Source organism: Rattus rattus, chromosome 2 (genome assembly GCF_011064425.1).
Source record: "Rattus rattus isolate New Zealand chromosome 2, Rrattus_CSIRO_v1, whole genome shotgun sequence".
Lineage (NCBI taxonomy): Eukaryota > Metazoa > Chordata > Mammalia > Rodentia > Muridae > Rattus > Rattus rattus.
Genome location: NC_046155.1, coordinates 218,230,696 through 218,257,653, shown reverse-complemented (window position 1 = coordinate 218,257,653; position 26,958 = coordinate 218,230,696). Strand labels below are relative to the sequence as shown.

The window sequence follows — 26,958 nt, the reverse complement described above, 5'->3', positions numbered from 1 at the left end:
AATTTAGCTTTTAATCAATGGCCTGATGATATTTACCAGAAGTGATCATTTTACCCAGGTTATAATAGATCCTATATGCTGGGTACAAGATTAATGAACTCAGGCAATACAAAGTTTATTTAAGTATGAAGTTTTCCATCTCTATGAATGGTCAGCCATGTTATCAGATGTGGCTCTCCCGGTGGAGAGGGTCAGCTAGTGCCCACACCTCACTGGTTGGTTCACATCTGTAGTCTGCTATAAAATCTCATGGACTACCAATTATTATTGTTATTTATATCAGTATTTTACTTGCATGTATAGCTATGGACCGAGTACATGCCATGCCTGGTGCCCTGGAGAACACCAGAAGGCATTGCACTGCAACCGAAATTAGAGATGATTGCGAGTTGTCGTGTGGGCGCTGGGAACAGAACCTGGGTTATCTGCAAGAGCTGTAAGTTCTCCTAACTGCTGAGCCATCCCTCCTGCCCTCACAGAACCTCATTTTTGTATTTTAAGAAGATTTTATTGCTATCGTGAATCTCCTGCATTATGGCTGTTTGGCGGTAATGGCGGATAAACACAGCTACTGTGGACAGTCTGCTACTCCTTTCACATCTATCAAATGACTCCTTTAACTAAGCTTTGGGTAAAGGATTCATGGATCTTATTTGGCAGAAACCTGGTATTTAAGATCCTTAGATGAATCTCAAGACACTTACATACTCTAGGCAGTACTCTCTACACCAATGAAGGGAGTTTGTAGAAATAGATGGAAACCAAGCATTGACCAAACTAAATGAGTGTCTTTTACGTATATGAATGATTGTTTACCGTGTGTTTGTCTGTGTGCATGTTCATATGTGTGCACATGTGGAGGCCAGAAATTGATGTGAGCTGTCTTCCTCTTTGTCTCCAGGGTCTCCCATGGAGCCTGGAACTCTCTGATTCACTAGACTGGCAGCCAGAAAATGTCATGGATTCTCTATGTCCACCTCCTCAGTACCAAGGTTATAGGTACCTACAACTATGCCTGATTTTTATGTAGGCGCTAGGGATCAAATATCAATCCTCAAGATGATTGAGCCATCTCTCCGGTACCCATGATTGGTTATTTTTCAAGTGGGATAAATAGAACCGTGATCAATAAAGTGCAAACTGGTCACCTGATCCTGATCCTTAAGCTACGGAACCTAGACTTGCTCTTAACCAGTTCCATTTTGATTCTAGAAGAAAGACTCCAGATTCAAGAACGTTCCAGGGGGGTTGGGGATTTAGCTCAGTGGTAGAGCGCTTGCCTAGGAAGCGCAAGGCCCTGGGTTCGGTCCCCAGCTCCGGAAAAAAAAAGAACCAAAAAAAAAAAAAAAAAAAAAAAAAAAAAAAAAAAAGAAAAGAACGTTCCAGGACTGCTCCTCATTGATATCTCTCTACCTGGTTTCCAATTAGCACCTTACTCCCAAATTCTGGATTGGTGGATTCCACCTGTCAGTTGCTTACTCTGTCACCTTTATAAAAAGCCTTGGTGTCAACCATAGATAAATAACTTACTTTTAATCGACAGACCCAACCTCTCGGCTACACTATCCAGCTTTATTCCCACACTGTCCCTGTACAGTAAGCAGTTGATATACTTTACGATGCAGGAGACACTGCTTCTAGTATAGGAACATGCCTCATGTGTCCCATAAGCTACAGCCATGAGAGGACAATTCAGATTGTCAATCAATCTGGGAACCCAGAACCAGTAAGAACAAAACACAGCAAAAACCAGCCTTGACGATTTAACTTACGTGCCTGAACATATCAAAGTTTTGAACATTATTGATAAGCTGTGAAAAACCAGAAGGGTCTGCTTTTGCCCAAAAATCACCCTACCTTGAGATACTATGTGTTCACTTGAAATTTCTAGTAGTTAAAAAGGATATTAATATTTTTGACACTATAGAGAAAGATACTGGGAAAGTCAGTGTTTGGCGTCATTTTAAATTCTGGTACAGATGAGAAAAAAAATACTGACAAGGAATGGGAACGAAGCCAAGTAGAAAACCAACAGCGTCACATTATCAATGGCCAAATTACCAATGACCAATGGCACAGAGCAATGTGGGATCTCTATTAGCCTGTGAGAGCTTCCAGGAATCACTCTGGGCCTGTGTCCAGAAGACACAAGTCCATCGATGCCTACAGCAGTACTCCAACGTTGAGGGTGCTAAGTTAGCCCTACCCAATGGTGACAGTGAGCACATCAGGCTGCCCACCACAGAAGGAGAGCAGATGCTTGAGAGGTGTTCTCCCGATGCCTTCCTAGAACTGTTTACTCAAAGCCTTGTTCAAGCACTGTGCATTTTTCTTTTTTTTTTTTTTTTTATTAACTTGAGTATTTCTTATATACATTTGAGTGTTATTCCCTTTCCTGGTTTCGGGCAAACATCCCCCTTCCCCTCCCTTCTTTATGGGTGTTCCCCTCCCCATCCTCCCCCTTGCCGCCCTCCCCCAACAATCTAGTTCACTGGGGGTTCAGTCTTAGCAGGACCCAGGGCTTCCCCTTCCACTGGTGCTCTTACTAGGATATTCATTGCTACCTATGAGGTCAGAGTCCAGGGTCAGTCCATGTATAGTCTTTAGGTAGTGGCTTAGTCCCTGGACACTGTACATTTCTAAAAGGCCTCAGAATGTCAGCTTCCCCCAGGCACTGAGTACTTTGCCCTGGGCATTACCCACTGACCTGTGAGCATGGTGATGAGGGGAAGGTTGTTGTCCTCAGGGCTGCCCCAGTAGCCAGCTTCTCCCAGCATGTTTCTGTCCAGCACCTGATGGAAGAGTTCCTCGATCCAGGCCTGGGAGAAGACCATCAGCACACCGCTGGTCTGCACCTGTTTTATGAACTCTTTCTGCAGAGAGGCCATGGAAGGGGACCAAATAACACTCTTGTGAATTAACAGACTCCACACTGCTCCTTCCCATCCTAAGAGAACCAGAGCTTTTGATTGGGGGTAAGAGTAAAAGGGGAAAAAGCTAGAGTGCGGCCCAAGCTTTACACAGGTGTTTCATTTGTGACATCACCTGACAGCCGTTGAAAGGAGCAGGATGCTGCATTTTACATTCTTGTTCTTGGTTGGTTGGAAGGTTATTGCCTGCATGACCACCTTCCATAGTTGCCTCTTCTTGCTGCCCCAGTAGCAGTTGGGGTTAGAATAAGCTCTGGAAGGAGTATATGTACCCAAGGGAGACTTGACCTACACTCTTACATTGTCATCAAGTAACATTGAAAGGTTATATTTCATTCAAGAAAGAAGCGGTCGTTGATTCCTTTCTGTGGTGACCCATGATTTAGACTCCCAAACTGACATCTAGGAAGTGGCTTGTTCAGCCAAGGGAGCCAACCAACCACAGGATAATGAACACCATCCTCACTACACACCTTACAAAAGGTATCTTATTAAAGCCACACGTGATTACCATGGAATTTCACATTCATCCTCTCCACCCTCCAAACCTGCCCAGGCATGGGTACTGCAAGGCAGTGGGGCACAGAACACACTGGCCAGTTTCTTCCTAGATACCTGACCCTTGGCTGCATAGTGACAGCTGACATCAGCGTTTATCCAGGGGAAAACCCATGTCAAAGCCAACACTCACCATCATGCCTGGTGCCACGGTTGGTCGCTTCCGGTAGTAGTCGCCATGGGAGAGTTTCAGGTTGAGCAGTAGGGCACAGTGTGCCACTGTGTACAAGCTGTCTGCATTCATCAGCATCTGGATGCTTATGCTACTGCCTCCATCAAAGCCAGGAGAGTGTATCATGCCTATGGGAAGGAAGGAAGGCATCTGTGGGGCTGCCACCGTGTGCTAGTACTTGCACCTGGAGAGCCAGGATAGATTCCAGCAACAGAAACGCCATCGTGCAGACCGCTTCTATATCGTGCTGACTACCAGCTGGGATGCTCACAGGACCAGATGCATTATTATAGCTTATCGGGAAGGTCGTGTTCTGGAGTTGGTTTTCTACAACTGGATCTCAAGCCATTAATTAGCAGCAACAACTTGGGTAAAAAGCCCTCTGAGCCATCTGTAACTTTCTTATGCCTCACATTTTCCAGATGCTTTCTACGGCAACATAAAACCATTCAATCTCAATCCCGCTTGCCTCTTGTTCTCAACTTGCTATTTCTTCCCACTTCTTTCTACCTATACCTGCTTGGGGCCCGTGTGTTTTCTCTGACATTTCCTAGAATGGTCTGATGATTGACTCTCAAGTCAGCTTCTCGGACACCTCCCCTTTCCATTCCATAGCTTCCTTCCAATCTGCACAAACCTCCTTCTCTCCCTGTGCTTATGGCGTTGATGCCACTTATTCTACTTAGCATTGAAGTGATAGTTTACATAGGTATAGGCACACATATGTGGGCAGACGTGCAAGTAATTGTGTGTGTGTGTGTGTGTGTGTGTGTGTGTGTGTGTGTGCACGTGAGTGTGCCTGGAATCAAAGTCGGGGTTTCACACATGCCTGTTAAGCAGCACCTTTCCCTCTTAGCTTTTTGAAACAGGTCTCACCATGCTCACGATGGTATCATACTTGATCTTCCTGCCTCAGCCTCCCAGGCACTGAGACGACAGGCTTCAGCCACTGTATCAACCTGCACATGTGTTTATGGTCTGCTCTTAGCGTTCTAATGCGAGGTATGTCGGAGATTGTGGCTGTCGTTTTGTTCATCAGAGACTTTCGGTGCCTGAAATATTAGTGCCTGTCACAGAGCGGGTTCTTAAAAACTGTATGATGCAGGAGTGAAAATGCACATGGCTATTATCAGGAGCAACTGCAGTCATTTACGTAAGGCACCTAAGGCCGCACTTAAGACAAAAGCGTGAAGCTACGGTGTCAGGTGTGGTGTCACAGGCCTACATCTCAGCACTCAGGTGGCTGGGGCGTCATAGTGAATCTGACCCAAACGTGGGCCGTATAAGGACCTTGTTTAAATAATTCAAGGAAAGTAAATGTGTCCCCCCAAAAGCTAGCCACGTGCTGAGCATGGTGAAGCATACCATTAACCCCAGCACTCAGGAGGCAGAGGCAGGAGGATCTCTGCGAGTTCATTCAAGGCCATCATGCTCTACAAAGCAAGTTCCAGCCGTCTTACAGAGTGAGACGGTATCTCAAATTAACAACCAGAAAACAAAAACGAAGACCAAAATAAAGCCAAACACAAAAAAACGACTTTGAGGGTCAGCCATTTTACCCCGCGTCACATGCTGTGAAGATTTGAAAGCAGGGTTAGAACATGTGCTTGGCCGTCAGTGCTAATTGCCGGGATTACTCCCAATAGCCAAAAGGCGAAAATGCCACGTCTAGCAAGGAACAAGTGGGTAATCACCTGTGGGGGACACATGAAGTGGCCTGTTACCCAGCGCTGTGATGCAGATGAACCTCGAGAACATTCTGCTAACACAATAGCTGAGACGAAAACGATAATTATGTAGAGTCTGCTGGTGTGCACGGCCTAGATGGGTAAGTTTACAGAGGTAGTGTACTAAGGTGGGAATTGGAAAAGAAACCGTGTCTAGTTAGGATGATGGAAAGTTCTAGAAATGGTGCCGAGGCTTCCATAACACGATAAATATAATCTGTGCTACTAAATTGCACGCCTAAGGTGACTTAAATATCGGTTTTAGCGGTGTATGTTTATCTCTAGCAAAGTTGATAGAAGTAATGACATAAGATATGAAAAACCATGTAAGGGCTGGAGAGCACCCTCTGCGTACGTTTGAGGAGGAAAGCTCAGATTTTCAGGACTCACTTAGAGATCCAGGTGAGCAAGGAGGCCTGTGAGTCACCTCAGCGCGAGAGAGGCAGAGACAGGGATTTCTGGTGCAAGCTGGCTAGACAGAGGAGACACACCAGCAAGCTCTGGGTTCAGAGAGAGGCCCTGCTTCAGTATATAAGGCATAGGGTGATCAAAAAACACTCCCTATCAACCTTAGGCCTCTGTACACACATGTATGAACACATACACATATGTATCCAAATATGTATGAACATCCACATACCACATACGCTTAAAGTGGACATGTTGAAGAGTAAACTATAGTAAACGAATTTGCATCAATTAGCCAGTTTTTTTAAACTATTGGAAAATATGTCCACACCCCCATAATTGTTATTGTCTTGTTCCCAAGTATTTTTCCCTAAAGCACTTATAAGATGATAATTCATAATGAGTATAATTAATAACGAATAACCCTTTGGGATATCCTCAGGGTAATGGAGAAAGCCAGCAAACATGCATGCCCCAAGCACAGTTCAGTCTCCCAGAGTGCTCATGCCGTGTCTGAGCTTTCAGAGAGCCCTCGGGTGACATCACAACATCTGAGACTGGTACAGTGTTTATCACATCCACTTCTGCAAACTTGGGAGACTAGGTTTCTGGAAGTTTACATGTGAAAACAGCACAGGCTTGTGTACTCTTCAAATCATGTCGGAGAGAATTCCTTCCTCAAAGATGCCCGTCACTTGAAATATAAAAAAAAAAAAAATTCACAATAACTGAGAAATGCAAATCTGTAGCTGCAACATTTATTCCTAAAAAAAGATAGGGACCCAAAAAAGCTTTGAAGGTTGGAAAGAACTGGAGTGTCACCAGCTTATGTAAGTATGAATGTCATCTAGGTAGATCCCTCCTTAGGCCGGCCACTCACAGCGAGGAACAGCCTGTCTGCGGAGTGCTGTCAGGACACTGCAGCCCTTCTGGACCTCACTGAGAGCAGTTGGTGATCAAGCACACAAGGCCTATTATTTTATTCCTGCCACGCCCTCTCCAACTCCTCAGTAACCTCTTCTTCAGTTAAGACTGAAGCAAGTCCATTTTTTCATTTTTATCTTTAATTAATTTAACATGTGCATATCTGTGTAAGGTGAATGCATATGTGTATAAATACATATGTGTATGAATCCATGTGACTGTGTATACACATGTGTGTGTGTGTGTGTATGATATCTATGTGGGATGTGTGTGTGTGTGATATCTATGTGGGGTGTGTGTGTGTATAAGAGAGAGAGGGAGAGAGAGAGACAGAGGCAGAGACAGAGAGAAAGAGAGAGAGAGTGTGAGTGTGTGTGTGTGTGTGTGTGTGTGTGTGTGTGTGTGTGTGTGTATTATAGGGGGAAGGTAACTGGTGTCCTGCTATTCTATCTACTCTCTGCTATATTCCCTTAAGACATTGTCTCTCACTAAGCCTGGAGCTAGACCATCAGGCCAGTAAGCCCCAGTGACCCTCCACTTCCCCTTCCTTCCCTGGGGTTACAGGTGGCCACATGCAGCATTTTACGTGCATGCTGAAGATTTGAACTCAGCTCCTTCCCTCACTGTCATCTCCCCAGCCCACAGATGAATTGAAAACTGAAAGCCACCTGGACTCCAACTGCATATGTAGCAATGAATAGCCTAGTAAGAGCACCAGTGGAAGGGGAAGCCCTTGGTCCTGCCAAGACTGAACCCCCAGAGATTGTTGTGGGGAGGGCGGTAATGGGGGGAGGATGGGGAGGGGAACACCCATAGAGAAGGGGAGGGGGAGGGGCTAGGGGGATGTTGGCCTGGAAACCAGGAAGGGGAATAACAATCAAAATGTAAATAAGAAATACCCAAGTTAATAAAGATGGAAAAAACAAAAGACAAAAAAACCGAAAGCCAGGCTCAAGAGAGAGATCTGATACTTGGTTCTTGCTGAGGATGTGTACAAGGTTTCTCGGTCCTGATGACTTGTGGGGGGAACCCTGAGCACTATGAGGTGTCTGTGGGTTTGACTGTAATTCTCCAAAGGAGAGAGAGGCCCTCAAATCCATTTCTTCCCACAGTGAAGCAGGGAATGGCATTGAGAGTTTGATGTTTAGCCAATAAGATTAAAATGTATATTTGAGTTCATGTAAAGGGAGAAAATCCATAAGTGGCCTGATCTTAGACACCAATCAGCATTAGACAACTGTTTTACGTCAGCTGGGAATATGTTCTGGAAAAGTGGGCACATACTCAGATGCTGAAAGCAAAAGGGGTTGGGGTTGAATGTGCTAAGATGGGAAGCCATGCCATTAGCAGAGGGGTAACAAGGCCCCAAGACATTGCTGGTAGATCTGCGCATGTCTGAAATCATTTGTTGCGCTTCTTAATGGTGCTTGGCAGCAGTCGCCTCTCATCTATGTTCAGGTTCATTTTTACAGTTACAGAGCACTGACAAACTTGAGGATGGCACAAAATGTGGACTATTCTACATACTTAAAGAAAGGAGCAATTTTCCTGTTATACCAGATACGTTATCTGGTGACATCAGTCAAAAGCAACAGCAACAACAACAATACTTCATAAATACTGTCCACCAGGTACAGCCAATTTCTTCTCGCACATCATTTCATTTGATTCTGCCCAAACTTTAACAAGGAGAAGTTCCTTGAGACGTTGATCAATTTGCCTAATGTTACACAGATAGAAAGCGGCTTTCTGCACTGTGCCTTGTGCTAATGTGTGTAGGAACTCCATGGTAGGTTCTATGCATCTTTTTCTGACTGGTCTTATTGATATAGTATCCATTTTGCAGCGATAAACCAAGGGAAGGATGAACGTTGGCATGTTCTAGCTACAGTGCTTCTATTTTTCCATGTAGAGAGTTATCATTTTGATAACTGTAGTCCATCTGGCCAGCTGTAATAAAGATGTTCTCTACTTTCCAGGAACAGGAGGATGGATTATCTGCTTGACTGGTTACAAGTAAATGACCGGATACAAAATTTCACAAAAGAACTCTAAAAGTCCTTCTTATGTTAAGATAATGTCTCATTTCTCTTAAAAATCAGTATCAAATACTTGATGGAAAACACTGAGTAGTATTTTAGAGCACAAAAATCTTAGATCAATAAGTCTTCTTCTAAGACTCAATGACTCCGTTCCTAAGAAACACGCTCTTTCCTATGTGCACGGTAATATAGTTGCCGATAAGACAGGACCATACACTTTGTACTTCACGGTGATGTGTCTGGACATCTCTTGGCACTGCCTTGTTACTTTTAATGACTGCACTGAGCACTGCGTGTTTGCATTGCTGTTTATTTAATTGATGCTCAACTGATACCCATGTATGCTGTTTCAGTTGTGAGCGAGCTTACAGGATGAGATGACCCTTAGCAGCTCTGCCATGAGTGTTTGTGGAGGACATTCCTAACAGAAGAATGCCCGTGGCACAGATATTCTGCACATAGTTGTGACTGGTGAGAACACACATGGAGGGCATAGTCAATGTGGGGCTCTGTTCTTCTCTTGGCCTCTACTTTATGTGTGGCTATGAGGCACTCATCAACCCAGAGGACATTTTGTCCTGAGACTGGTATGCAGTGAGGTCATCTAGACTTGGGGCATATAGAACACCCTTTAAAGCAGTCATATTTATCTCCAAGGAGAGACTTTGGGACCTTATTCTGCTGTCTCCCCTCCTGGTTGGACATAAAGGCCGTATGATATGCAGCTTGGTCAGTGAGGCCAGCTCAGTTGAAGAAAACTTTAGTATGTAAGTCACTGTGAAACAGAGCAGAACAGAATGACAGGGTGTGCCCAGGACCCAGGTCACTGAAGAACTCTGGATGGCCAACTTCCGACTCAACAGGAAAGAGGAAAATGAATCCCTCTCCTTCAGTAATCATTAATTTTTATAATGCCTGCAAACACATAGCCCTACAAGACCAAGACAGAAAAACATGATCACTTACCCTAGAACTCTCCCCACCATTTTTTCACTCTGAGTTCCACAAAGACATTGAGGTAAACTGAGATGACTATGTTTGGGGTTGCTGAAACCATAGCTAGAAGCCAAAGCTAGTAACAGTGTCCTTGCCTTCATGCTTTGGATTTTCAAGGGTAGGACCTCTTCCAAAGACCGAAACTCACTCCCTGAGGGGCAGTGAGAGGAGCGGCAGTGAGAGGAGTACATAGACAGCAAGGCAGAGGCAGGAGGGTGCTTAGCTAGTAGGGGTTGCAGTGCGTGGCTCCCTGATGTCTGCAAAGACCTGCAGCTTTATAACGAATACAGATGAAGGTGTGCGGGGAGTCTCAGCTGTGCCAGAATCTTGGGATTCCAGGCTGGCGAAGACATAGCAAGATGTATGGAGCCCCAGTAGCCAATGAGCTGGGTCAATAGGGCTCACTGGAGGTAGCAATCATCAGGGTCCCTCCAGTTTAGATCTTGCATAAGCTCCAACTTTGGGTTGGATCTTGCGATGGGAACCATAGGAAGACAGAGACTGATTGTCCTGCAAGCTAGGCAGGCCTGGAGTCTAGAGTCAGAACTGTTGTAACTGAAAGAAACAGCCATTTTTTTTTTTAACATCTGAGATTCAGACTTGACTGCTTTAATCTCAAAAAAATTGATAAAATTATAAATACCCTATCATCAGCAGTCAGCTTTACATACAGTCAAAGTGAGTCAAAAACCACTTATTTAAGTGAGAGCCATCCTCAGGTAGAGAGGTGCCTGGGACCTCTTACCAATTTCTGGGCAAAGCTGGAGATTCTTTTGGTCCTGAGGATCCACTTAACCTGGACGATGCCTTGTTCTGTGCAGGATTAAGAAGGTACTTCTGTGGCAGTTATGGTTCAGGTCAAATGTTGTCTTAGGAAATCCATTTGCTTGAGTATTTCCGAGCTCCCTTACATTAACACCATAAGCAATATGGCTTGAAACAAAACACTATTTATTCCCTCAGCTAGAGAAGCTTACGCCAGTGACATAACTAGCAGCTGTGTGAGCATAGGAGTCCCCAGGCAAGAAATGTTAAGTGATTGGTTCAGGTAAGAGAGCAGAGGCCAGATGACAGAGCAAGGGAGAAAAAAAGGTTTAAAAATTGTAATGTCTAAATGAATAATTAAAGATCTGGGGCGGAAGAATAGTGTCAACTCAAAATAACAATGTATGAAAAGGCCGCGAGGGAGTATGATACTTGGTAAGATAAAAATTAAAATCAGTAACAAAAATGTTTGAACAGAAGTATCTTTGTGTGGTGGGAAAAGAAGCTCCCAGAAGCCATTGGTTATTAAACAAAAATCCCAGTGCAGAGGGTAGACTGTCTTGCTATGAGTAATTGGTTTAAAAAAAATCTCAGAGGTCCCCAAACGATACAAATGATTGTATTAATTGAGTTGATTGCTCAACAGAACTACAGGGTAAGGTCCTACTGCTGAAGCCACTACATAAACTGGTCTCAGGACACAGAGAAATCAAGCCGGAGCCTGGCTAGATGCTTCTTCCCTTCTGGGTAGCACTATGGTGCTGAATAGCTTTCATAGGTGGTGCTCTTCAGGTTGCTTTGGGATAACTGACACTAATATCATTCTTAGATGTGGACCCTGCAAGCCATACTATTGGCCAACTAAGTAAGATCTACCAGTAGTACAATCAAGGCAAGTATCTTACGGAAGTAACCAACTGCTTTCTAAGTTAATTTGAGGCCTATTCCACAGGGAGAATCAATGTCTGACATATAAAGCCAACCAATACATGTGGCAGAGGAGGCCAAAGGCCCTAGAGGGGAAGCTATTGTGATTGTTTCAATAAATGGAAAAAAAAGTACCATCAGTTGTCTTCTAAGTAACTATGTTTATGCCCATGGATTAGCACTTGTCTTAGTTACTTTTCTAATACTACGATGAAACACCATGCCCAAAAGAAAACTCAAGGAAAGCATTTATTTGGATTGCATAATCCTGAAACACGGTCCATTGAGGAAAGCCAATCAGAAACTCAAACCAGGCAGGAACCTAGAAGCAGGAGCTGCTGCAGAGGCCATGGAGGGATGCTGCTTACTGAATTGCTTCTCATAGCTTGCTCATTCTGCTTTCTTATAGAACCCAGGACCACCAGGTCCAGGATTGGCACCACCTAAAATAGGCTGGGACCACCCCATCAATCACTAATTTTAAAAATGTCCTATAAGCTTACCTGCTGACAGACTGATCTTATAGAGGCATTTTTTTCCAATTGAGGTTCCCTCTTCTCCGATTACTCTAGTACAATGGTTCTCAACCCTTTTCTCATGTTGTGGTGACAACCAGCCATGAAATTATTTTTGTTGCTACTTTATAACTGTATTTTTCTATATTATGAATGGTAATGTAAATTGCTTGATGTGTGGGATATCTGATATATGACCCCTATGAAAGGGTCATTCAACCCCCAAAGTGTTGGGGATTGGTTCTAATGTTTTAAATTAATCTGGTCCCCAAAACTAAGAATCCGCGTGTCCAAACACTGAAGGTCCTTCTCCCCAACTGGGATCAATAAAGAGCCAATAGCCAATGGCTGGGTTGGTAGACTGAGGCGGGGCCCTTAGATTTGTGGGTGCTAGGAAGTGGGAGGAAGGAAGGAGAGAGAGAATCACCATGACTTGGGTGGGGTGGGGTGGGGTGGGTGGGAAATAAGAACTGCAGGAGAGAAAACCAATCAGCCATGTAAAAATTCCGGTAAATGGTCACTGCCTACTTCTCCAATTGGGCCTGGGGTAGCAGGGAAGGTTTAGGAGTCTCAGGAGTACCAGAGGGGAGCGTTGGACGACAGGGGAAGGTTTAGGAGTGCCCAGCCTTTGAGCTAGTCACAGCATATCAAATATTAACTGATGTGTATGTGTCTTTCATTCGTGAATACAAAGATTCACAATGGGTGAGTGGGTGGTTGGGAGCACAACTTACTAAACTCCCAATACATCAAAGGGGTAGTGAGCTACAGTTTGAGAGCCGTTGCTCTAGTTTGTATTGCGTTGACATGAAACTAGCCAGGAGAGTGCTGTTCTCAGCTGTGGTCAGAGAAACTTCTTCTTACAGCAGCAACAAGCAACAAGAGAAAAGACTCCTCACTGCTGAGAGTAAGTGAATGTTGAATGCTTATCTAAGGGCAGGAAATCAACCAATACCAATCTCTCTAAGGCTCAGGGGATACCAGGGAACAAGGGATAAAAGGAATATTAGAGACAAAAGAAAGGGAGATGGATGTGAAACTATCCGACATCACACATGTACTAGTTGGGTTTTGTCAACTTTACACAAACCTAGAATTAGTTTGAAAGAGTAATCTCTATTGAGAAGATATTTCCATCAGATGCCTGTGGGGAAGTCTACAGAGCATTTTTTTTTTTTTTTGATCATAGTCCACTGTGGGCAGTGCCACTCCTTGACGCATGGTCTTAGGTTATATAGGAAAGCAGGCTGGGAAAACCACAGGGAGCAAGCCAGGGAAGTAGCGCTCTTCCATAGATTCTGCTCCTGTTTCTGCTCTGGGTTCCTGCCCTGACTTCCCTTTCATGAAGGATTGTAAGCTATGAGGTGTAATAAACCCTCTCCACAAGTTGTTTTTAGTCACATTTATCGAAACAATAAAAACCCACTTCCTACGATCTTGAGCTCAGAGGAGGTGACTGTACAAAGAAGACCATTGAGCCCACCAGAGTTCTAGCATAGAAAGGGAGGCTCTCACCTCTCGCTGAGGATCTATATTACGGTTGGTGGCAGGGAAGAAAGTAATCTTCAGAGGTCTAGTTATTGGTAAGATGCTCATAATCCTATAAACAAAGCCTCTCCCATTCTCTCACACACAACCCTAGGGAAATTCATTGGGTCACTGCCACCAGCCTCTCATCCCCACTCCCACCCTTAGGCCCACTTCTACTAACAAATAAATTAGAGGCAAAAGAAAGAGGCTCATGGGTGAAGGAGATCAGTGGGAGGGAAACAGAGGGTAAAGGGGGTGAACATAAAAATACATTGGATACAAGTATGAAAATGCTACCACTAATATATGATAATAAAAGCACCACAAAGTTAGATATCTGGCTCATGACTCAGATCGCCTTTACTGTCTGAGCCATCTCCCTGACTCACTGCATAATTATTATAATTCTAAAAAGAAGACTGTGTTTGGTTTCTATACCCCCCTGATCTCCCAATCTCCCACTCCCACATAAGGGACTCAGCTGCATATTTTACACACCAAAGCAGACCTGGCCTCCAGGTTCTCCCAGAATCCCTCACTTCCTACCTGGCATACCCTGCCCCCAACCCTGAACTTTCCATCCCGGGAGCTGGGCTGCCCAGAGCCTCTTCCCTATGTAATGCAGACATTTTTGTCTCTCCCTCTCTCTTCTCTCTCTCTTTTCTTTCTCTGCATATGCACCCTTTCTTTCTCTCTCTCTCTCTCTCTCTCTCTCTCTCTCTCTCTCTCTCTCCCTCTCTCTCTGTCTCTCTCTCTTTCTTTCTTTCTTTCCTCTTTCCCCTCCCTCCAATTCTCACTCCCCATGGTGACTTCCCTGGCCTCAGTCCTTAGGGCCAGTGAACTCAACTGAGAGCAGCTTCCCAATGAAGCTGTCCGTATATAATCTAATCTGGCTTGAACTGGCTCATTTTGCCGGTGTAGAAATAACCTAACAGACTGTATATATAACTTTACCATTTTCCAGAGACTCAGTCATTACCGCAACCGGCGGTGTTGGGCTCTGAAAAGCTGAAAAAGTTCTAGACCACTGATGCCTGATGGACTATCTTCCTTGGCACCAAGGACAGCTAGTCAGAGCAGTCCAAGCTGAGAGTTTGTCTCTGCATCAGAAACCTATATCCATAAGTCTTCTAGACATTTCCTTTCTTCAACAGAAGAGAAGCTGGGGTTCACGAACGTGCTTTAGGCCAGTGGTTCTCAGCCTTTTGGCTGCGACCCTTTAGGGGGTTGTATGACTTTTTCAAAGGGGTTACATATCAAATATCCTGCTGAAAGGACAACATAAACCACATTTGTCTCCATTTAAGGAGCCCATTTGTCTCCAGTACAGGACTGCTTTCGAAAAAAGGCCATAAGGCACCAACCAGCTCCAGGAACAGACCATAAGTCTCAGATACTGGGGCATAAGACACCAGGCTCCATAAAATCCATAACAAGATCATTAAACCCCCTCCCAAAGGACAGCCTGGAGATAATCATAAAAATGAGGAAATATCTCAGAATGGGCCATCTGCGCTGGGCAACTGGATCTCATCCTATGATAAAATGTTGATGACGTAGGAATGCAGACTACTGACCACCTGTGATCCACTAGCACCAACCAATGAAATTTTAGATTACTTAATCCTTCTAGAGATTTCCTCCGGTTCCCTATAAGAAGGCCTGTGTGCCTTTGTCTGGGGTCTCCATTTTGAAAATGTTTGACCCCCACATACCAGTTGTTTCTGCTAAATTAAATGCTTTTTGTTTTTTCCAAACTATCTGAGTCTGGGATCTTCCTTCAGCGGCTGCATATCAGTATATACATTATGACTCATAAAGCTAGCAAAATTATAGTTATGAAGATTATGGACCAAGAAGGCACAAAGTTCTAAATGTTCTTGTTGCAAAAGACAGTCTACAAACCTGAGCAGAAGGTAGAGGCAAAGTTCTGAAGGGCAGAGTCCACCTCTTCCACACTGGACAGGGCCAGGAGCCGGGGAAGGAGGCCCTCAAGGGACTGTATGAACAGTCGTGCACTGTGCTGGTCTGCCTCCTGGTTCTTCAGCAGCTTGAGAGACAGAGCAGCGGTTCGCAGGGACCGATGGCCCATGTAGTCCCGAGGGGTCTGCTCTTCATCAGCAAGTGAACAGTTGTCTGACCCAATGTCCGACACATCAGACCTGCCCGAGTCCTTTTCAGCTGCCATGGAATACTGATCACAAGAATCAAATTCAGTCCTCGACAGGTCTTGGTCATCTACACTGAAGTTGCTCTCACTGTACCTAGATCCGTAGGACCTTGTCCTGCAGTCCACTGACAGGAAGTTAGTGATGTCAGGGTAAGGGACCGTGTGGCTTCTCTGAACCACATCAGGCTGGTCTATGGTCTCAGGTTCCGACACTTTGCTCATGGTCTCCCTGCCTTCCTGAATGGCTGGTGACTTGAGCCCATTCTTGTGGTCCTCTGGTGTTGTCTGACCCAATTCTCCTTCCAAGGTAGTCTGGCCTGTGTCTGTGGTGACACTGATGCTGATGTCAGGGCTCCTCTCGTGCCCTGTCTCCCATGGCGTGTGCTCCGAGGACAGCACCTTCCGCTGCCAGCGGAAGTCAGCCTCGTTAATCTCCATGGAGTCCCGGCTTGACTCCGCCCCATCCCTCAGCTCTTCAATACGCAGAAGCAGCTGCTGCACTTGGTTGTCATTCAGGCCCTTCCCCTGGCTGAGTTCATCCAGAGCCCCGAGCAGAGTGCAGACACAGGACACAGCGGCATAGCAGGCTTCAATGCCACCTTTGATGCATGCTTCCGTCATGCCGTCCATGATGCTAAACAGTGTTCAAGAGAGAGAATAGCAGCCAGGTATGAAAGATCAAGAAATGCCCCAAATATACAAGAGTTATTACCTTGACCAACGACACAGTATTCAAAAGAGATAGTCTAACTTGCCTAATTTGCATAACAACAAGACAAGAAATGCTCGGGCTGGGAAAAGCCTCCAGATAAGGTTCTCCACCTCAAACCGTATGCCCTCTTTGGTTGGCTAACTTTTCTGGGAACAGGTAAAAATTCCAGAAGGGAATGTGTTGTTTTATTCAAGAATGGACACTGGGAATTTTATTTTTGTGTTATGTTCAGACTTGCAAATAGAAACAGTCTCTGTGGCTAGGAGTCTTGAAGACATTTCTGTGTAACCCTATCTTACCAGATACGCTAAGACTATTCATACCAATTGCTTCGCTTCCTATGGAAGCTACTTGCAACAGAATCCTACGTCTCATACTGTAAATCCAAGTTCTCCCCTTTAATAATTCAGTGGATAGTTTTTAGATGTCTCAGTGTAGATTCAGTTTTAAGCCAGCATGGGTATCTGGCAAGTTCTGAGTAGAATAAATTGATACGTTTTGTATGGCTTGTGGGTAAATAATTAAATATGCACATTTTTAAATGTAGCCTCATCAAAACTTTATGAATTTGGGGCTAAGGTGAAAAGGAACCAGAGAAGCAGTGTTGGACAGCCAACACACGTCCGAAAGGAGAACGAAACATACAGTTTGAGAAGATCCAAGTGGGACTTCCTTTTGGAAATAGATCTTTTCCTTGGTTCTGACTCAAGAGAGCTTGGTCCCGCCAAATCATACAGACGCTGTGGGCTCCCAAGTATCTTGAGAAAAGAAGAAAGAAAGAAAGAAAGAAAAATAAAAGTGAGTATCACAAAACAAAACAAAACAAACCCAAATATTCACCAAGTTTTAAAATCACGAGATCAAATAAACAATGCACGCTTCTTTAGGGGAGGACATAACAGGAGGAATGGTCACTAGGTTGAAGCTCTTTTCTCGGAAATACTTAGAACCTGAAGAGTCTCCGATTTGGGACTTTTTTTTTTTTTTTTTTTTTCCAGATTTGGGCCTATTTGTACCTAGGCAGTGAGGTGTGGTCAGGATGAAACCTGTGGTGGTCTGAGTGAAATCTGATCCATACGTTTGGGCATTTGCATTCTTGGTCCTAAATGGTTGCACTGGTTGGGTAGGTTTGGACGGTGTGGCCTTGCCAGAGGATGTATACCACTGGGGTGGGCTCTGTGGTTACACAAGTGATGCCTGTCCCTCGTTCCCCTACCCTTCCCGACCTGCAGCTTCAGGTATGACCTCTTGGCTGTTCCTGACAGCAAGATTTCTCTCCTCTGCTGCCACAAGCCCTACCCCCATGGACTCTTACCCTCTGAAAGTGTAAAAGCCAAAGAACCTTTCTCTTCCATAAGTTCCCTCAGCCACAGTGCTCTGGCACAGAAGTAGGAAGGAACTAACATAGACTCCAAGTTAAACATCAAATCCATTTTGCATACAACTTGTGTTTTTAACCTGAAGGCAACGTTACACAATATTGTTAACACTTTGACGCACGAGGGTTTTATACCATGGTATTTTCTACTTATGGAATGTCTGTACCAGAGAAACTTCTGTACTTCAGATTTTAGACTAATGATATTAACTATGCATTTTAATAAAATAAATTGAAGTTACTAAATACTTGGCTACGGAATATAGTTATAACTATGGTCACTATAGTCGCGAATGGCTCTCTACAACTTCTGTACATTAAGTCACTTAATCAACATCTCCAACTTCCATCCCCTAACGACCATTTTAGTATCCGCTTCTGTGTGCTCAGGATGTTTGGGATTCACACAGAAACGTGATCAACTGTACCGTACCTAACTGTGTCAACTTTCTGTACCCAACTTATTTCTCGGTAAAAGTCATCCATGTTGGTGCCAAGGACGGAGTTTCCTCTTCGCTCAACACTACTGTGACTAGATTTAGTTTATATCTCCTCTGGCCATAGTCACTGCATGTTGTAACCGTACACCGGAGATGACACTTTACTAAATGGTTGTCAGTGAAGCAGCCTCTGCTTGTTACGCTAAGCGGCTTCCTAGTTGACATGTTCTCCCGGTGACTTTTCTTAAGAGTTCTTTCATTCTTTCAGTTCCTTCTGAGGTAGCTGCAGAGAAGGGGATAAGATGGAGACTCCCTATGTGTCTTTGGAGCCATGCTTTCTTTTTCTTTCTTTTTTCAAATATATGCAGAGTATACAATTACTGGTAATTTTTTTTTTAAATCAGGATGGGTTCAGTAAGGCGAGGCAACATGGACGTTTCCATAGAAAGTTATTGGGGATTGTGGAGTTGGTGCAGACAGACATAATGAACTCCCAGGAGGGCAAGTTTTACGTGATGCCCCCCTCTTCATACGTCTTTGAGTGTGGGAAGAAAGTTGATGTCCAGAAACAACAAAGAGTGGATTTCTCCATGCTTAAGGAATCTGTGGCCTGTTCATAAGTACTGGTATCTGTTTGAAACTCGGATGGGTTCTTTCTATGCCCAAGGGTTAAATTATAAAATATAATCTGAAAATTGTGGTTTTACTTTTAAAAAACCTGGCTGAGGAAAGATGAATTCCAGCATTTGAGAGTGTTACAAGAGTCTACATTAGTTGTAAGTTTTAAAGATTTTATTTTAAGAGTGTGTGTGTGTGTGTGTGTGTGTGTGTGTGTGTGTGTGTGTGTGTGTGTGTTATCCACAGGTATGTGCACATGTGAATGCAAGTGCCCACTGGGGCCACAGCTAGGCATCAGATTCCTACTCCACTAGAGCTGGAGTTGTAGGAAAGCTGTGCGCTGCCTCACGTGAATGCTGGGAACTAACCTCTGCAGAGCAGTGTGGGCTCCCAACCATGGAGGCCTCCCTCCGGCTATACATTTTAGATCAAATCGAATTACTCTATCCTGTCCTTTCCATGGTAGAAAAACTCATGTGTCCTCTTCACATGTCACCAAGGCCACCATCGACCACCACAGTTTGTCTTCCTTTCTGCGGAGCGCTCCATGTTCAACGGCTACCGAATACCCAGAAACGTGAAGCTGCCATTCATAACCTTGGAACCTTCCTGAGCACTGATCCCTTGGCCTCCTCTTCAAGTCAGGAGATGTTTCTGAAGACAACTTTTTGAAAGTTGTCTTAAAGTCTGTTGGTGTTGCTGTTGTTTTAACCCAGACCCAGATGTCACCCCCTTCTCTACAGGGATAGGGACAACCCTTCCATCGCCGCCTCTCGTTCGCTGAGCCTGGGTTCTAAGGAGAGGTCTCACACTACTTTTCGCTTTTACCGTTACTCCTTTCTGCTACCTCAGACTTATTCCCTTCTGCTTTTCCAACTAGTGAGGTTGTAGAGCGGGGATGCTTATTTTAGTTTTTCTACTTTTAGTATAGTCGTGGAACCTTTAGCAAGGGTGTGCTTCGCAGGGGCTGCCTTCCCACAGGTTTTCTTACATAACGTTCTTGTTGGAAATTGTTCATTTCCAACTGGTCTATGTTCCCATATGCTACGCATCTTTCCAGAAGATGTCATTTAGAGGCTAAATTAAAAATTAGTTAATGAAGTTGTATAGAAAATAAATCCCATTGCTACGACCCTTAATTTTCAAAGCGAGATTATTGCCTAAATGTGGACAGAACTGTTGTTCAGACATAGTTAGATTTAAAGGGGATCTCTTTTCCTTCCTCCACTTTTTTGAAGGGGTGAATGCATCTCTGAGGGATGGGGATTTTGTTTTTCTTTGGTGTTGGGGATGGGCCGTGTGCATACTCAGCATGTTCTGCTACACTAAGTTACACCACTAATCCGAGTACAGGACCCCAAAACCTCAGCTTCTCTGTAAGCCACCATATCCTCTAATTCAACCTGGATAATGCATTTGAATGCCTAACTTTGTCTTGTACTTGTTAAGTGCTTCAGAATCTAAAGTGGAAGGGGGGAGAGTTCTTCTGAAGCATATTCCCAGCACATAAACACTCAAAGAAAGACAATACCTTTTAATCTTCTTGTGGTATTGGGCACCAAACCCCAGAGCTTTGCATGTGCTAGGCAAAGACTCTACCACTGAGCACAGTCCTAAGACACCCTCCCACCCCCCCCCACTGCTGCCTAGTGCTGGGGACCTGTGTTTACTAATCAAGTAAACTTTTGTTTACTGTCCCACTGAGACACGTCCCTAGCCTTAAAACCTCATTTTAAGATAGGCACAGCATATGGGATTTGGTGTTCTAGATCTGGCCATTACGAATTTCTAAAGTGCACCCACAGGGTAGACCAAAGGAAAGGCCTTTATTATCCCATACTTATTATTGGGCAGAAGGTAGAACCAGAGAGAGGATGTGCAGCATGAAACACATTGTTCTATGTCTTTGGCAAAGAGCCGTCTGTTGCGTATGGCACAGATGTACAGGGAAGTAATAAATAGAAGGCCAGCAAACATTCTGGATACAGTGGTTTTCTTTGTGTGCAAAGCCCCTGAGCATTCTGGTGTCTAGGTAACCACCTTCTCCAAATTGACAGTTTTGCCTTGGAAAGCAGAGGCACCATTTTTCTAGAACAATCTGGCTAGAATTCATCTACTTCACTTCCCAGGGCAGTACTGGCTGCACACACGTCTCAGAAGAAGGCATCTAAATCTAGTGTTTCCTCTGCATAATGCCCTTGGGAAACCAGAGGGAAAATACCCAAAAGTAAACCCTACAAAATATATGGGAGGGCACAATGACTTTTTCCACATCCTGCTGTGAAGGAGTCAACATGATGGGGGGAAGCATCACTTGCTGAAGGAAGGATGGGAATGGAGTACAGAGAACTGAGCCTGCTTGGCCAAGCCTTGTCTTTCTCTTTGTACTCAGAGGATCTACCGACACAGATGATAGTGGTCTGTCTGAAGCGAGTGCTGAGGGCAAGACCCTTTTGCTTAGATGGTAGCTTCCCTTTGAAGCTATACAGTCCTCACCAACCAACCATTGACAGGATCTGAGATTTCCACGCCATCCCTTAATACGAGGGAGAGGAAAGGAAGCCATATTCCTTATTGGTAACAATAAAGTTGATATACAGCCTGTTAAAGGCATAATGAACACGACGTGCCTGGCATAGAGTAGGAAAGATATAACGAGTGCTTTGTATGCACATTGTATTTTCTTGGCTAGCAATTAAATCTGGATTACTCAATTTCTAGAAATGTTGGTCTTTGTTATGGTCAGATCTCATAATGACATCACCAACTAGCAATTAAGATTCAATTATTTGCTCTTTGGTCTTGACTGGAGGAAGGAGATGACAAAGGGGCCATCATCATCTGGAAACAAGTAGGACTTGTACACACAGCTGTGTTTACGTGGCTGACCACTATTGGAAGCTGATCTGTGGCCATGGGCCTGCCCTACCCTGACAAATGCCTGGCATGTCATTTTGAAATCCGCTTTTACCAAGGTGACAAAACATGTCTATCTCCAGAAGAAAGAACCCATACCAGCAGTATGAAATAGCAGGTCTATGTCATACAAACGTATAGGGAATGAAGGCAGTGAATGTCTAACATCTTTTTAAACCACAGCTCCCAAAATAAATGACTACCTTTAACGAACTTCAAAATATGGTAGCAGTGATGCCCCAGCAGGTGAGGACAAGCAGTCTAGATGCTTCTGCATGTAGATTCCTGCATAGAGATCCCTGTGGACAAAACCAAGGCATCCTTTCATACCTCCCTACCTCTCTCATGATCTTGATGGCTTCCACTCGGTGCTGGGGTGGGGGATACAGGAGCAAACGGTGATAGAGGGACTGCAGCACAGGCTTCAGAGAGTCCACTGACCCCACCAAGCGGACGAGCTCAGTCGCAAGGTAATAGATGGTGCGGGCCACAGGCCCACTGAGGGTAGGGGCAGTGCAAGAGCAGCCTGAGCCCCGGCCATGGTCAGACACACCGAGGGAGGCAGAATCCGACTCCATGCTGGTGCCGGTGCTGGTGCTGTGGGCAGAGGTGATTGTTTTGTCGTGAATTGGGTTCCCCAGGATCACAACGAGAGCAGGGCAGAGGCTTTTCCTGAAAAGAAGTGGAGGGGAAAAGATACACCTCACTAGTAGCCAAGTGATAAAATGTGAGTGCTGCCAGGAAGGTAAATAGATGTCACAGAAATATCCAGGAAAAGCGGGTATCACTACTGTTCCTTATTTGGACCTTGTTACACCCAGTATACCTAGTCTTCCTCATTTCTCACTTCAAAGCTAACTAAATGAAGCATCCAGAGAAGCATTCAAGGACCATTCATTCCTCTGCACACAAGCACCTGTCTGTGTGTGTGTGTGTGTGTGTGTGTTTGGACAAATAGGACTGAGTGCTAAAAGGTGTCCCCATCAAGTTTCATTTTACTGAATAACAGAATTATTTCTCATTTAGGTGTTAGTTTCAAGCCCCATACCAACACTCATCATTCCGCTTCCCCCCCTGCCAGCAAAGCAGGATCTGTGGCCTACCAACTAGCTGCCCGCTGGGCCTGTCACTTCCTGGAATCTCTGCGCGTGAGGAGGTGATGAGCGTTCTTGTGGAGATGGAGACCAATTCGGGGTTAGGATTTCTTGCCCTGCATATATCCCTGATATATTTATACGCTTCTAAAGCAAACCAAGGAGCCAGAGTTACTTGTGATTCCATTGAAGTAAATACATGGCAGAAGCGGCTGCTGGAGGCATATTTGTTATAACACCCACTAGTGCCTCTATGGATTTGGGCTGGTGTACACAAAGCAACACTCCTACCTGGAGGGCATGTATGCATGAACGGAACCATTGCAAGTTCACAGGGGCTATAGATGGGACTGAGACACAGCTACAGGAGTCCTTGGCCGATTGCGGGGGCATCAGGAGTTCATGCTCACCAGATGAGGTCGGTGAAGCCCCTGTGCAGGTACATGGAGGAAGAGGAGCTGCTGAGTATGGAGAGAATGCATTCCAGGTACAGAAGCTGCAGCTGCTGGCTGTCACTGTGGAAGCACAAAGGCAGGCGAGACACAAGACAACATGAGAGGGCAGCGTCGCGGCAGAACCTGGAGTAATGCTAGGCGCCACCCAAGAGGAGTGGTAAGTGTTACACATAGAGCTTTGTCCTTGAGAATAAAGTCCTAACCCCTAGCAGCTGAGCAGGAGCAAAGTTAAAGTGTCTGCATTCGCACGGGTCCTAATCCAATGTGACATAATAACCCTCAGAGAGAAAAGCCGTAGACACCACAGCATGCATAGAGGGAGGACTGTATGAAGAGACGGTGAGAAGGATTTCCACTAAGCAAGTGGGGAGGTAGGGGTGGAGGAGTGGACCAGACCCCTTGAAGGCTCGGAAGAACCACCCTGATCTTGAACAGGTCAGTCTCTAGGACAGTTAGGATATAACAGCTCCCCTGGTTCAAGGCACTCAGCCTTTGGTACCCCATCATGGCAGCCCTAACCAACTCACAGACTTAGACTGATTTGGGGAAACTAATAAACTTTACTTTGGAGAACTATTTCTGGGTATTTGACAAACCACGGGGTGTGAAACAGAAGGGCCATTGTTAGATGCACCTCACGCACAGCCTGTCATATCCACATCTCCTATCAGAGCAGTGCATTGTCACAGTTACAAATGGGGACAGAGGGTGACAGGTCAGTCAAACCCTATATATGCCAGAAATGCTAATTACCGCTGGTGGCTTAGCTTTCTAAGAAACCATTGACATCATCTTTCCCTCTCTCTCCCCGCACCATCTCTTTCTTCTTTGTCCTGGGGCTTTAAACCCAGGGCCCCATACAGGCTAAGTAAGCACGTTAAAACATCTTTAGCCCATCATATTATCACATTAGCGAATAATGATTCATGTTTCTTTATTATTGAGGAAACATGTTTTAAAAATTTTAACTTATGTGTATGGTTATTTTGCTTGTATGTATGTCTGTGTACCACATGTGTACTCTGTGCCCTTAGAGGGTAGAGGGCAGTATTGGATACCCCTGGAAGTGGACAATGTGTGTAACAAGGGTTAACAGACATCTGTTAGCCACCATGGAGGTGCTGGGAATCGAACCTGGGCTAATGGACAAGCAGTCAGAGCTTTTAACTGCTGAGTCATCTCTCCATCCTCATATTTATGCACACATAAACTTCTCATCATGGGCTGTCTTGATAATCTAATAAGGAAATAGGAGATTCTATAGGGAACACATTCCTATGTTTCCTCTCAGTGTCACCAAAGGGTGCTAAATTTCCAATTTGTGGTGAGACTCACGAGAATGGAGAGAAGTTAACTTTCAAAGACACATTTGCTTGAAGTGCAGATATTCTAAAGAGACATAATGCAATAATCCCTTATGGAGTAGGCTATCCACAAAAGGAGATATCTACCGATAAAAATAACAGTCAGATGCTCCTGGTGTTTTCTAATTCAAAATAAATGCCAGAAAAGAAGTTCTCAACAGTTAAGTAAATCCCTAACACAGGAGGGAGGGAGGGGAACGCCAGGCTGTGAAAGTAAATTACTAGACGCAGAAAAAGCTAGGGAGAGGGAAAGGAAGCTCCCCTGTGTACCCAGGAGACTAGAAGTCTACATTCCTGCCAAGCTGACAAGGTTGTGTCACTGCAAGGCAAGGCAGGCTGAGACGGAGATGGGGGACAGCTCTGCGAAAACACCTCGGACCAACTTCAGACTCTAAAACTGGCTGGCACACTGTAGCTCAGAGGCCACACTCTGTGAATTTAAAGCTGTGCTTAAGTTTTAAAGGGGTTATAAAGCCAAATGAAAAAAAAAAACAAAAACCAAAAACGCCCATCGGGAGATGTTACAGAAAAAGCTCACCAACCCACAGACTAAAATATCTTTTCCCTCATACTCCGTGATTACTATCAATGCATTGGGAAGAAGAGCACTGACTTTATTTGTGTGCGTGCACTCTCTGAGGACGGAAGGGGGGGTACAAAGAGTGAGGTGGTACAGAAATTATTACCATTTGGCAAGAGGAAGGTGATGATTACTATTTAGATCAGAGGAATAAGAAGGGTAAGAAACATTAATCTTTTGCTGGCCAAGTAAAAACTTTATAGTTCTAGTCTTTCTTTCCTACAAGCTTCACCTGCCTTTGCACTGCTCTGAAAATAGCATACTCCTCGTCCTGGGGTGGGGGAGATGGAGACGCACACAGTGCTGATGTCAAGTGCTGTAAATGAGTCACTGGATGTAAATGTCCATGGTACTGCATAAGTGAAGCACCCTTTCCCAAAGGTCCCGGGGAGGAATTTGATAGATCATGACGCCATTGTAGGGTCTGAAGTCCAAGCGAATGTCAGCCATGGCGTTGTGGAGAGGGTGGACAAATGAGGGTAGAGGAGGAAGGAGTTTGGACTGCAAGGTTTGGGGGGGTGAAGCACAGGATCATGAGGATCATGTCTGTAAAAGAGTGGAGCTGGAGGGCAAGCACAGTGTGGTTCATGCTTGTAATCCCAGCATTTGGGGAGTAGAGGCAGGAAGAACTGGAGTGCAAGCACATTTTCAGCTGTGAAGAAGATTCAGGGCTGGTCTGGGCTACATGGAACCCAGATGCCAGATGGGTGTGGGACCTGTAGACTGTGCTATCTGTCCAGGCAATCAATGATCTTGCTTGGATAGACTGGAAAGGGCTAGACAGCAGAACCACGCTGTCAATCACAAGGTTCACTGGAAAGACAATTCTGGAAGGATCAACTTGATTGTGTCTCAACAGTTACAACTATGAACTGGGCTCCTTTTTAAGAAGATTCAGTGTCTCACTGCAAAAACACCTCTTCCTCAAGCCAGTAGTCTAGCATCATACGACTAAAGCAAATAGAAAATACAGATTCTCAATTTCTGAGGTCATCAGATATAGTATAGGATGGGAACATTAAGGAGTTATTGGGGTTATTGTGAGTAGTCTCAAAGCCTACTGGGACGCTGCAGGCCCCAGGCATCAGCACCATTGACAGGAATGTATTGCCAAGTAAACTGGCTAGGAGGCTCCTTGGAGACCATATGACAGCTTAAATGTGGGACGCAGCAGTCTGGAGATTGGGGATTTATAGGTCATTAAATGGAGCCATGGAAAACTGAAGGATCTTCTGCGCATGTTCCTTACTTAGAGACCACAGAACATGTGCACAGTGTACCATCCTTTCAGGCTTGTATACTCGCAAAGAGGCAAACACTTGGACGCATGGAGTGGGAAGGAGCCTAGAACCTAGCTAAGCTTTCCAAAATAAAGGAGTGGGAGGTATGCTGCCTACCTGGAAGGGCTGGGGACTACTCTTCCTGGTCTTTCGGGAGAGCATTTCATAGATGATAGACTATCTACTGGTAGTCTCACTGCCTGCTAATTGCTGACTTCTCCCCAGTTATACGATCCAAGCAGGACAATTCTCAGCAATTGTCAGCTGGGCCGTACAGGCTGAGCAGCCACCCTGACAGGGAGGGCGCCTCCTGGGAAGATAATCAGTGGCATTTTCAGGATCTCTGTAGTTCTCAGTATCGGGTTTAATTTTTTTTTTCTCCAAATGTTTGCTATCTTTTGATTCGGATTCGAATTTAATTAGAAACTAAGAGAAGGCGGCAAGCACTTATATAAGA

The 26,958-nt window shown here is 44.8% G+C and overlaps 1 protein-coding gene across 1 annotated transcript in view; it reads right to left on the bottom strand.

The window, feature by feature from the left end:
* The window catches only part of Arfgef3 (ARFGEF family member 3), a 155,527-nt gene that overhangs the window by 50,999 nt on the left and 77,570 nt on the right, over nucleotides 1-26,958 (bottom strand). Inside the window, exons 9-14 of the mRNA XM_032894946.1 lie at nucleotides 23,233-23,337; nucleotides 22,067-22,400; nucleotides 17,022-17,134; nucleotides 15,400-16,298; nucleotides 3,622-3,788; nucleotides 2,708-2,873 (exon numbers count right to left, since the gene is read on the bottom strand). Coding sequence (XP_032750837.1) covers nucleotides 2,708-2,873; nucleotides 3,622-3,788; nucleotides 15,400-16,298; nucleotides 17,022-17,134; nucleotides 22,067-22,400; nucleotides 23,233-23,337 — 1,784 coding nt within the window. The remainder of the gene's footprint in view (nucleotides 1-2,707; nucleotides 2,874-3,621; nucleotides 3,789-15,399; nucleotides 16,299-17,021; nucleotides 17,135-22,066; nucleotides 22,401-23,232; nucleotides 23,338-26,958) is intronic.